The sequence below is a fragment of the Paramisgurnus dabryanus genome, chromosome 2 (genome assembly GCF_030506205.2).
Source record: "Paramisgurnus dabryanus chromosome 2, PD_genome_1.1, whole genome shotgun sequence".
Lineage (NCBI taxonomy): Eukaryota > Metazoa > Chordata > Actinopteri > Cypriniformes > Cobitidae > Paramisgurnus > Paramisgurnus dabryanus.
In genome coordinates this window covers 50,763,055-50,776,351 of record NC_133338.1, presented here as the reverse complement: position 1 = coordinate 50,776,351, position 13,297 = coordinate 50,763,055, and the positions used below count along the sequence as shown (strand labels likewise).

Here is a 13,297-nt window from a genome sequence, read left to right as displayed (position 1 = left end):
GTCAAAATTTTGCATAATAAAAACAGAAATGTGTAAGAATATTCCAGCAAGCAATAGCCGTCATGTTGTGTTAACTATAGATCCGATATAGTCCAGCTATGAGTAACCCACTACTAGCCAAAATAAACTTGAAATTGGTCGTTATTGTCAAAATAACTTGTGAGACGCATGATATTACATCATGTAAGCAATGTCAAACATCATTACAAGATGTTTAGTTCTATTTATTTATTTTATTTAACTTATTTTTGGCCTATGGTGGTTGGACGTCTATAAAATTTTCACTCCCAGCTCAAATTTTGCCTTGTTTCAGTCTAGACGTCTGGGTTGTGTTTGGACAGCTATTGAATGTGTTTTAAACCCAAAATTGCTTGCTGGGATGTAAATAGGGTACATTTGGATTTTACCTTGACGTTTGCGATAAAATTTAACGGGAAACATTTTAATAAATCACACTTTTATGACTCTTCTCACATTTTGATCTTTTATTATACTTTACATGTCCAGCATGGATTGTTAAACACACTCAGATGTGACAACAAACATAAATGTATAAAATCCTCAGTTTCTACATAAGAATAAAATCAAAACACAAATCGGAATGTTATTAACAAGGTAAAAATCTAAAAAACACGAAAAAACGAAAAATATTTCAAAAAGGTACTATTTACAATTTTTAAAATGACCAAATTTAAGATCAAGAAAACTGAACTGTAAATACAATTAATGTCAGTATAGCATCAATAAGAACCACAATGAGGTGTTTACGAAAAACACTGCAGCACATATTTGCACATCATTGCTTTACAGTAAATGTTAGTGATTTGCTACTTGAGTTTTGTCTGCGAATGCTTTTAAACAGCATGTTTTTGTCAGTTTCCAGTAAAGTGAGATTCCCTTCAAGACAGCGTGCATACCCAGACGCACCGTCACACAACAAGATGATTTCAAATCAAATCTACCCATGCTGCCGCATGCTTGCCATCGCTGTCCGTGTCTCATTCAACCAATTCCACAAAACTGAAAACAACGCTATTGTCTCGACCCAGTTTGTTCAGTTAACCAACAATAACTGCATTTGACTAATGAAAAGTGGTTAATAAATGGGATGAACATATGATTTTAGAGGCACGTCTGATCAGAGCTCAAGTTTATATCAGGAGAAGACACACACACACACACACACACAACCTCACTGTCCAGACCGATACTATACACACGCTCCATTTGGGTGGTGATTCTAGCGTGATCCTAAACTGTTTATGAGAAAGGTGTGACCCAAACAGCCAGCGTTCATCATTCACACTCGAGTCTGTTGTTAAGAATGCTATGTTAGGGTGGTAGGAAGCTTTGTGGCCCTGGCCGAGGGCCCGGTCGGACAGAAGCAATGTGCCCGGCAATAATGCAGAGAGAGAGAGGCCATTGTTATAAGAGCCAGTCAGATACTTGGCCTGAGGTTGATTCGAGATGGATATGTTTAAAAACTACAGTATTAAATACTGACAAACAGACTTGTTTGATTACGCAGTCATTGTCTATCACAAGATAAGTCACACAAAAGAATACAAGAAGTAATGCACGTTAATGCAGTTTAGACTTACAAATAAAGTACTGTTGTGGTACCGTGATACAGCAATGGTTTCAAAAGGACCCCTGGCTATATGTGACCCCGTGTCTGTGAAATCCAGGCTAAAGTCTCATACTCTAACTTTAAGATTTAGAGTATGAAACTTTGATTTCAATTATGATCTTACTTAGGTTATAGGTTATATTTTCACTGAATGTTCTTTACATCCTTAAAAATACCTTTAGCTGGGTTTTCACAGACTTTTACGTCTATGATGTATGCTGCCTAATTCATGTACCATGGCGCTTAAAGCAGTGGCACATTTGGGAAAACATATTTATAAAATAAAAAGGAAGGGAAAAAAGCCTGAGTGAGCCGAGATCCTTAAAGCCTATTTCTGTATTCCTCATTGATCCGGGCGGAAGGAGGGGAAGGTAAAGGGCACCGAGCGAAACGCAGAGGAGCTTTTATGTCTGATTAACTCTCTCCCAAATCTCCCCAGACGACAGGAGCACCACGGTGAGGGGTGCACTCATAAGTGACGGCATTCATATCACGACTGTCCTTGCTCTCCTCTAGGAGTAATATTTATTAAAGGGCTTTATGCTTTACCCTTGTCTGACAGAGCAATATTTACAACACTACTCTCAGTCTCGCTTTCCTCTGAGAACAAACTCGTTCGGAGAGCGTGACGGGGACATTTTTCACTTTTAAAAAGGTTTTGTTTCTGAATACTGCGTACTATGTCGAGTTTATGGAATCTTCCGAAGTTAGACATTAGGCTAAGCAAAAAAAAAAAACAGATTGCAAAGACAGATCTATCTGAGAGAAGTTTAATCGTACAATGTTCGGAAACGTGCCTAGTAGATCGCATCTGGGTAATGAAAAGTCGTGAATGAAAAGGGGATCATATTACTAGTGATCCAAAAATTACCAGTGGTGGGCCATAGCAAAAATGGGTTGGTATGCCAACAAACTCTCATACAGGGTTGGCGCCGTTATGCATGCTATCTAACAAAGCTCAGATGAGGTCAAGAACAAACTCTACACATGTATGCAAGAAAGCAACACTTGCATTGCATTATGAATTGGTATGGTACTAGGGATGCACAGACACGAAATATCGGTGTCGATACCGATATTCGATTACTTAGAATCACATATGCAGGGTTCCCACACCTTAGTTAAATTCAAATTCAAGGACCTTTCAAGGACTTTCCAAGTCCAATACCCTCACATTCAAGGACTAAATGTGGGGATACATTTCAAGTGAGAGCAAGGATACATTGCGATACCTTTTAAGATACATTGTAACAGTTCTCTTTCGAGGGAACTCGCGCTGCGTCACTGCGGTGACACTTTGGGGACGCCTCCAGGGGTAAGTGCGCCTGAATGTGTATATCAAATTCAACCAATGGTGAGGCTTAACGACAAAGACAGGGTGACGTGGGAGCCAGGAAGTATATCGCTATCTGAAATATTGCCAAATACGGCATTACAGGGACGCAGGAAGTATGGTGAGGGAGACGCAGCGTCTCGTTCCCTTCTCAGGGAACAACAGTTACATAACCAGAGACATTTTCATTTGTCAAACACAACTATGCAAAAAAGCATTTTGGTATGAATCAACATTCGCATACAGAAGATATAAGCATTTAAAGTGAACAGTTTAGCACGTGTGCTTAAAAAGTCTAGAATTTGTATGATATTTTCCTACACTACACAGGGACTAATATGGATTTTTTTCCTTGCATAAATTAGATTCAAGCACTTTCAATGACCTGTACCTATGTATGTATATTTTCAAAAACTTCCCAGGGCCTTGAATTTTTTCCACCAGATTCACAAACTTTCAAGGATTTCATGGACTCGTGGGAACCCTGCATTTGGCGTTACCGATACCGATAGTTTTGTTTTTAGGTATTTGGTTTTGAAACAATCTGCCGATGTTTAATGATGGGAAAAATACTCTCATCTGCCACTTACAGGCCGATATATCGGTGTTCCTAAACACAATGACACATCAATCAGGCTTGTGTAGAGTATGCAGTAGGATAATCCTTGCCTGTTTATTTCACCCCCACCCCTAAAATCTGCACCATCACTGTAATACAATCCACACCGAGCTGTTAAAACATACAGTAAGCCCTCGTGCAAAGACTTGGTAGATCAAGTTTCTGTGTCTTAACCCTTTCTTTAAACTCACACAGTTGTTCCTGTTCTTTTATTCCTGTCCTGGCCACCTCTGCATTGTCAACGAGAGTCATATTTCTGAGTCGGAGAAAGATTTGGGGTGGGAAAATGTTTGCATTGTGTTTTAGGCCCCTGCTGTTTTTCAAAATGAGAGGATTATCTAACAATCCTGACATGAGGGCAACAACGAACACCGTTTTAGGATTTTTATTCGTAATTGGGCCCTGAAGCGAATGTGAGCGCATTTTATGGAGTTTTAAATTGGTGCACGTAGCTGTATGCTTTTATAGCCTCGGTTTCATACAGTATGTATAAACCTATTTAGCGAATTGCTCCTACATCAGCAAAGGTAAGATATTTCTTTAACCACAATGCCCCAAGTTTCATAAGTCTCAAGTGAAGCGAAAGAGGTCGAAGCGGCTCTACAAATATGTACGACGAAACCACAAAAAAACATGTTTGGCTGGCAAGACCAAGGCACCGTTTAAACAAGAGGCAGTAAAATGTGATTTTTGTTGTGATCATACCAAGTCAGCAAAATCTGGAGAAAAGTCCCTACTTTATGATTTTGAAACAAATGGCTATGCTGCATTAAAAATGTTGTTAAACGCAACTGGACTTGGTTACCGGTCGGAAAAAAACATCCAGCTGCTTTTATTGCTAATCGACTAACGTGCTATGGTAATCTGGATGACCAAAATATTTATTGACATGAACATACAGTGGGGTCCAAATGTCTAAGACCACATCTCAAAACATGGAAATCAACATTTGTCATCAAACGTAGGCAGATAATTGTGATTTTCTTGGTTCCATTGGCACACATAAATCTCTTGGGAAAATTCTGGAGTTATGCTGGGATAACAGCAATCATCAGATTTTGGACAAACATGTGGAGTCCAGGCCAGCTCAACTGCATGTTGTCATAAAAGCAAAAAAGCGACATGCTAAACACTAAAAACATCTCAAACTTGTGTTCATCTTAAATCTGATTTCAATTGTCATACCAATAATATTGTTTTTAATTAAATATTCTGCATTGTACAGGAAAATAAATAGTTAAACATTTTCCCAAGCACAGTAGCTTGAAACTTTTGGACCCTACTGTATATCCATATATTAATGTTAATGATTGGCATGTTATAATTGAGTTATAATATGAGTTGCCCGGTCGGTAGGTACATCGCAGCTCAGAGTCCAAACAGGAAGTTATTCCCATCTCCGCTTCCGTATTCCTCTTTTGGAGATTTTCCAAATCTCCCTCAGTCTGTTCTTCTTTAGCTCTGAGTGCAGATCTAGAGGTCTAATTGTTACATTTCAAACTGAAGAAAATAAGAAAATCCCACAAATTAATAAAATATTATGAATAAGAACACCGAAAAAAAAAAAATCAATGTGCAAACTTTCTGATATAAATAGACTAATCGACATGTTAGAGAAAAGCACCATGGGAAAAAAAAAGAGACGTGTGAATGAAATGTGTGCGTTTATGTGTTTGTGTGTGCAAATTGTTTTTGATTGGATGATATGGGTGCACAACGGAGGTGAAAGGTTAAACCCAATCCTGCAGCGAGCGTTTGCAGTGCACTAAATATTTAGGCGCTCCTTTCCTCTGTAGTGTGTGAATGATGGCGTAGATCAATCCCAGGATGCACAGCACCAGGACCAGTGGTACCGTCACCATGATGATGTTCATGGTGCGTTCTGTCTCGTCAATCTTCAATATCACGTCGGTTGTTTCTTCTTCGATTTTGTCTGTGTGGTCGACATCATTAGTGTTGTCTGGCTCTTTCTCTTTCTCCTTATCTTTATCTTTGTCTCGTCCGGCATCGGGATTAAAAGGTGGCCGATCGGGCCCCTTGCGGCCTGGGTCCACATCGGTGTCTCTGTCGGGATCGAGGTCAACGTTGCAGCCCATGAAGTCTTTGAGAATGGACTTTGGATAACCCGGTTCGCTCTTCATTCTGTGGTTGTCGAATTTCCAGTACTTTGAACCCTTGTAGAAGTATGTATAAGCTGTGAAAAAAGACAGGGTTGGAGAGTTTAGTGCCATGGAAAAAGCATCACATTTCTGCATTTAAATCTTTCACTGTGAGCCTGTTACCATAACCCACTGAAATTAAAACCAATAACCCACCACAGATGCTTGCTTGTTTTCAATCCCTCCAATAATCGAATGTAATATTGCGTTTTACTTTAATCATAGCCTTTCACTCATTGGCTGATGAGATTGATCTGACTGGTCCTTCCCCATCCATCCTCTATATTAAGCTGACAGGTCTCAGAAAACCCCCCATTCGTTCATCCCATGCATTAAGACGGCTCACCTCCATCATCGCTGAGGAAGGCTCCTTTGGGAGAAGAGGGTACAGAAGTGCCCCACACGCTTATTGGTTTAGGGTATTCCTGATCCGCGGCTCTCGAGTGCTCATTAAAGCGCCAATACCTGTAATTTATTAAACACAGTTTAATAGAAAACATACACAATGCACTTTATATGAATCATCACATTATTAGGAAGCATCACTAAAATGCAGCCATCTTAGCAATTTTGCATTTCAGCAATTGGCAGACGCTTTTATCCAGTGCAATCAATCTATACGACTTTTCAGTATGTGTCATATCTGGGATTGAACATCAATGTACCCCACGAAGGAGTGCCTGCTTATAAAATATGCATTTACAATGATCATCACTAACCAGTCAGGTTCATACTGTTTTGAGCTCATCTTTTATTTAGAAAAGCTCATACATACATAAACAAGATTTTACCAAACAGTGATAAACTGTCATAAGTGTTAATCTAAATTAAAGTGACACTTTGTAGTTTTTCAACCTTTATATTATATTTTCAAGACCCTTGTGATGGTACATGGACTTAAAATAGGTTGAATGACATGTCCATAGCCTGACGGGGTCTGTATCACTTTTACTCGTACTTTTAAACTTAGGGTTTCTGGTAGTAACCCGAGCACAAAACAAAAAACTACAAAAAACTGCTTTATGGCATACGTCACTTTCTCCACTTCCTCAAATTCAGACTTGAGAGCGCAACTATTTATTTTCCTGATGTTTTTGTCATGGCCGAAGCAGCAACTAAGAAAAGAAACCAAAGGTTTTGTTGGAGGAGACCAGAAAGAGAAAACGGGAGAGTGACCGAATAAGAAGAGGATGAAGATCAATTATATTGGGCCAGCGTTCGCTCACTGGCGTGAACTAAAGAAGGAGGAGGGGTTTCTGACCAATGCTGACTTGGCCCCAAATGCTTTCGTACTATATACATAATGTTATATTGCTTGCATATATAAGTCCTGTCTGGTTTTTTACGTGAATTCTACTGGAGGCTACTTGGAGAGTTTAAAGAAAGATTTATATCACGTGACATTGTGGTACTGTGGTGGCATCATGGACCTACGACACGGCCGATCCGGGTTCGATTCCCCTTGAGGACAATTTTTTTTAAATATAAACTTTAACCAAGCGACAACCGTTACAACTGGCTTGTAAATGTGAGCTACGCGATGTTTTTGGCGTTTGATGAAAATAAAACCCATGGAATTATATTATATGACACATGACATGCTGGAAGGCACACTTTGTGACCTAAAGAGTTGTCTTCTTTTCCTTTGTGACAGTGCTGCGGCGCTTGTGGCCACTAGGGGCGCTAGACGTGAAAAATACATGTCTAGCACCTCCTAGATGCCAAAAAGTTCCATGGTGTGCCTTTAAGTCACAACGTTGAACTTTGAATAAAAAAATTGAATCGGCGATGCTGCCACGCCGCTATGTCACGTCCTGTCAGCAACCTCCTCTAACTTTGCTAGCTACAGCCAGTTAAAAGATAGCATGGGAGATGCAGGAGACACCGCGCGAGTGCTCTTTACATTGGAAACAAAAAAAAGCAAGCGCAGCAGAGCGACGTCTGTGCCAGGACTGGTCGTTTCTCCAAACTGAGATCAGTTTAAGTTTCACAACAACTTATTTTAGTTGCTTAAGAGTTATGAAAACAGCATTTAAACATGACTTATAGGAGTATAGTCTTACAATCTCGTCTGACGGTAATAAAAGCGTGTTTTTAAGGTGCAAAGTACTGACAGATCTGACGGGAAGTTTCGTTTTCTCAGGTATGTGCGTGTACCATATTTTTCCACTGGCAGCACGACTAACATGGCAGGGCATCTTCGGGTTCAAGGTCAGATATTATATTTCATAAAAGTCCAGTCTAAAAATGGCATAGGAACCTGTTCTTTAAAAAATAAAGTAAAAACCGAGAATCCAATCAAACCGTGACCTTAGAATAAAAAAATGTATTCGAATTGAGGATTTGGAGAATCGTGACACCCTTACACTGTCATATAGTGAGGTACGTAGTCACGAAATCAGATTCCCTCTCTTGAAGGAATCTAATCTTCTGTGGTCATTGGAGAAGCAATGGATACGCCCTAATACCAGGGTAAACAACAGTCTGCCACAGTGGTCCGATCACCCATGTCTAAAGTTAAAACCTGGTGTAAACAGGCCCTGGAAAGCAATAAAGTACAACACTATCCACTTACCTGTCTCCTTTGAAGAAATAAGTGAATCCAGACGGTTCCCACCAGATGGCCGTGTCTATCTTGTCGTAAGGGATGTCTCTACCGTAGTCCATCAGTTCTTGAGGGTAACCCGGTTCCAGGTTAGCTTCCCTAAACAACCAGAACTGATTTCCTACAGGAAAAAGATTACAAAGGAAAAGAGATGAAAGGATTGATTAAGATATTTGCATATTTCAGCCAAGCAAAACAAACATACACATATGAATAACTTTATTGAATACTTTTACACAGATTATAAACACATTTACTGCTATGTATATATTAGGGCAAGAATCATTTGCAGAATACAAATTTTTTACATCATATATGTGTGTGTGTGTATGGTGTAAAATAATTATGTATGTAACTAGTATTATGTAATATATATAAATACACACGCGTGCATGTATAATTTTAAGAACGAAGATGTGTATATATTAAGTATTCATGTATTTGTGTATAATATAAATGAGATATAAATATAAAAATGTACGTACACATGTAAATAGTTCTTAAATATATACATGAATGTACACACATATATGATGTAAACAAAAACTTTTATTCTGCAAAATTTACGATATATCTACAGGGACTTTCCATCAAAGACACCGCATTACAAATGTGTGTTTATTCTCGTGAAAACACAAATAACTGCATTACAACACTACACCGCCCATGTGAATTCAGTCCCAATCCCACATAAATGACGACAGAGCATTACAGGGAGCAGTAACAGAAACATTACGACAAGCTTCAGTTTTATGATTTTACGGTATGGCAGACACTAGGGCACCATCCTCATAGACTCTCCTAAATTCAACAGGCCCGTATCCAAGTCCAACCTCTGCTGTAAGCATCTGGTAGAACCGCCAGCTGACGCAATGAACCTCACCTCACAAAGAACAGATGTTTTACCCCAATATTTTCCTTCCCCTGGTTTCTATTGAATGGCGGAAATCCAAATGTAAAAGGCCCTTGCCAATGACATCATATACACGTTTGCTCATGAGCGAGCAAAAGTTGTTTTGTGTGTGTTTGCTTCAAAATACAAAGACATCTCCACTGTGCTCCTGCATAGCTCGGTGGGAGAGCATTGCGTTAGCAACACAAATGGTCATGGGTTCGAACCCAAGGAACACATTTAGTGCCAAATGTATATTTAAATAGTTAGCTGCTTTAGAGGTGAAGTGTGTTGATGTGTATAAATAACTTGGTAAACCTCGCTGCGGTTTGAGCAAGTTTTGGTTTAAGTTCACAGAGAAGGTTAAAACACTGTGGTTAGCCTGTTTTGCAAACTTTGGTTAGCGCTCCAACTGTTAACAGTTCCACAATACAGCCTTACAATAACATAGAGTACACCCAAAATATCTTTTGCAACACTACCTGTAAAATGCATCAGACAACTGGCTGAGGGAAATCAAAAGGTTCTTCCTGTACTATATAACACAAGTCAAAATCGATCGCTCTTTTTAATACGACGACCACTTCAATCCGACATAATTCTGCCAGCCCGGGTAATGATCTCTCTCCGGATATAACATTTTTATGGTTTATACCTTTGACGTATCCACTTTCAAAGTGCATACAGCAATAACAGAGTTAGGGAGGGAAATACCTTTGAAAAACACAAAGCGGCCATCATGTCTTTCATATGCGGCGTCGATGTCTCCCGGCAGGCCTCTCCAAAAGTGTCCAATAGGCATCGGGTAATTATCCAGCACTCTATTCCTCCTCACTCTCCAGAACCAGCGACCCTGAGGAGGCAAGAAGATCTGAATCAGCGACCAGACACAGACTATTTTTACATGCGCATCAATAATGTGATTGCTTTCAAAGTTATGTTGATAGAAATGTAAAGAAAACTGTTCACTATGAATCTGTGCTTAAAAATTACAATTCCTATTTTTAGGGAATATTGCAGTGTTTATAAATGATTCATCCATGTAGGTCATTATAAAAAAAAGTGCTCATAATTTTTTATTAAAAACTTTAACTTCCCCTCCCCCTCAATACGACATGTCTTCCGTTTATGATGTACGTCTCGGCCTGAGGGCGGGGCTATATTCACTGTCCAATGGTCAGACTTCCAAATTTCAAGGATTTAATCGACTCCTGATGGACAAAATCAAGTTTTTAGCTTTCTAGAAGCCATAATACGAAAAACAATCCATTTTATGACGACTTTAAGGTGCATAATGAAATTATGTGTGCAAGTTTTTATTGCAATTTAAATTGGCATACTTTGCATGTTTTAAAAGGATTATGCTTGCTGCGATAATGAGCTTAATCACATTATTTCGATCAAAGTATTTTGTTTACAAGGGGTAAAGTGTAACCGCAATAGAGTGCTACAGTGGCAAAACCGGGAAGCGAGTTAGCTTTTTAGCACTTCCGGTTGCATCGTCCTGAAGTCGATGGTTTTTTTAAAGGTCACATTCTTTTCTGAATTCATTTTTTAAACTTTAGTTACCCTGCTGAAAAAAAACAGCATCAAACCAGCATGGACCAGCATGGGAATTATGCTGGTCTATGCTGGTTTTGCTGCTGGTCACCACCAGCATACCAGCACCAAAACACAACATATGCTGGTATGACCAGCATGGTATGCTGGTGCTAATGCTGGTTTGGTTCTGGTTAAGCTGGTGCTGATGCTGGTTTGATGCTGGTTTAGCTGGTGTTCACTAGCAAACCAGCACCAAAACACAACATATGCTGGTCTTGCTGGTATGCTGTTTTTTTCAGCAGGGTAGTGTGTAATGTTGCTATAATAGCGTAAATAATACCAGTAAAATGTTAAAGCTCAAAGTTCATTGCCAGGCGATATATTTTCGATAACAGAATTTGCCTTTCAAAGCCTACAGCGAACGGCCGGTTTGGACTACAGCCCTCTTCTTCCTGCTTTAATGACGTCACTAGAACAGTTTTTTGAATAAACCACGCCCACAGGAATACGTCAGTTGCCAGCTAAGCTAGGGTGACCATACGTGCCATTCTTCCCGGACCCGTCCTGTCCAGGATTTCGGGTGCGTCTTTTGGAACTCGTATTTGTCGACCGCATACGTCATAGAGGATTATTATTATTATTACAGAAAAACAACCGTTACATTTTAAGGTAAGAATGAAACAACGATTGTATATCTTATGTTTTTAACTGAATGGCGTATGCGGTCAACAAATACGACTTCCGGAAGACGCACCGAAATCCTGGACGGGATGCATCCGGGAAGAATTGCACGTATGGTCACCCTAGCTAAGCTAACGGAAAGCTAAGCTAATGGCAAGCTAAGCTGCTATCGAATCACAACACACTTAAAGGGATACTTCACCGATTTAGCATTCAGCTTTGTATCTGTAGAAACCCGGCAGTATTACTGAATGACCATGTTTCCCTCCATCATTTCCCCCTGAGAGGAGAGATATCTGCATTTTGGTTCTGCAAAAAAGTCCTCCGATGATGCAAAAATCGTCATATTACATCATCGGAGGACTTTTTTGCAGAACCAAAATGCAGATATCTCTCCTCTCAGGGGGAAATGAGGGAGGGAAACATGGTCATTCAGTAATACTGCCGGGTTTCTACAGATACAAAGCTGAATGCTAAATCGGTGAAGTATCCCTTTAAAGGCAGAGTAGGCAGGTTTAAGTCTACAAAAGTCTAAAACACTTTTTCCAAATTTGTTTAAACTGTCTTTATATACCAATATATAAGTAAAATGTAAGTACTCTGAAAAAAGAGAGTATAAGAATGGAGTGTCTGTAGACCTCTCACGACTGTTTTAAACACAGCTCATTTTTCCATTCACTCCACCCCCTCCCTTCTGGGTTTCTTCTAAAGCCACGCCCCCAAAACACATGACGCAAGAAGCATTTACCTCAGACGAGCGGAGAGGAAGGAGCGCGGTGCATGTAACATCATGTCACAATCACATGTAATACACCTTTATCACTATGAATAAACAAATAGAATGGCTTTTAGTACTCACTGTTAAGCTAGCATAATGATACTGGTAAAGTTTAAAATATATTTTGTTTGATTCGGTAACAAACAAGCTAGTTATATTTATAAGACAAAGCTAAAAACAGATTGCATTGATACAAGTTTTTTTATTACCATCAGTTACACTGTGATGAAGATGAATTTTGTGGAAGATTCATAACATATACGGTGTTTAGCATGGAAGAGTTTCCGTAATGAAAGCATTGTTGACTCTGATGAGGACTAAACTCCGGAGACAATACCGCTACCACATTGTCGACTTGAGGAAAAGCCACGCGATATTTACTCTCGTTTGATTTCTTTGTTTATTCCTTTGTTTGTCTTCGCTGACTGCATATGGAGGTACTGTGAGTTCTGAATGCTCTTTCTCTGCCGTACATTTTCTCCTCCTAGAGTGTCTCGTGCACGTTCAAATCAATCGGGTGTGCGCATGCGTGGGCAGATCCCATAGCAACAGGGGTGGTGCCAGGGTCGCGCGAGAGAGTGATAGTCGCGCAAGACAATCATTTGTTTCGGAAATAATAAACTGTGTTTAAAACAGTGGTGAAAGGTCTACAGACACTCAAGTTTTATACTCTCTTTTTCAGAGTACTTACATTTTAATTATGTATTGGTATATAAAGTTTAAACAAATTTGTAAAAAAGTTTTTTTAGATAATTCCTGCCTATCCTGCCTTTAACAAGCTACACAATCAGAACTCGTTACGTATTTCTGAAGGAGGGACTTCACAGAACAAGGAAGACATCAGCCCATTTTGAGGACAGTAAAAACTAGCGGTATAGAGATAAATAAATTGTAGCAAATTGTAGTAAATTGACCGTAGTGTAGTTCGCTTATAGCCTAAGGTTTGCTATTAATTTCTAGAAAATGCATGTAGATGTCAAAATTTACAAAAGTTGTGTTCATCTGCGAATATTATCTTGTTGGACAAAACGTGTAAGTGTCATATGGTTGTATATAGT

The 13,297-nt window shown here is 39.4% G+C and overlaps 1 protein-coding gene across 1 annotated transcript in view; it reads right to left on the bottom strand.

The window, feature by feature from the left end:
• Nucleotides 1–446: 446 nt before the first annotated feature.
• mmp15b (matrix metallopeptidase 15b) overlaps nt 447–13,297 on the bottom strand; it is a 44,164-nt gene continuing 31,313 nt past the window's right edge. Inside the window, exons 7-10 of the mRNA XM_065261569.2 lie at nt 9,953–10,091; nt 8,317–8,467; nt 6,088–6,206; nt 447–5,776 (exon numbers count right to left, since the gene is read on the bottom strand). Of these exons, the coding sequence (XP_065117641.1) occupies nt 5,313–5,776; nt 6,088–6,206; nt 8,317–8,467; nt 9,953–10,091 (873 nt within the window). The 3' untranslated portion in view covers nt 447–5,312. The remainder of the gene's footprint in view (nt 5,777–6,087; nt 6,207–8,316; nt 8,468–9,952; nt 10,092–13,297) is intronic.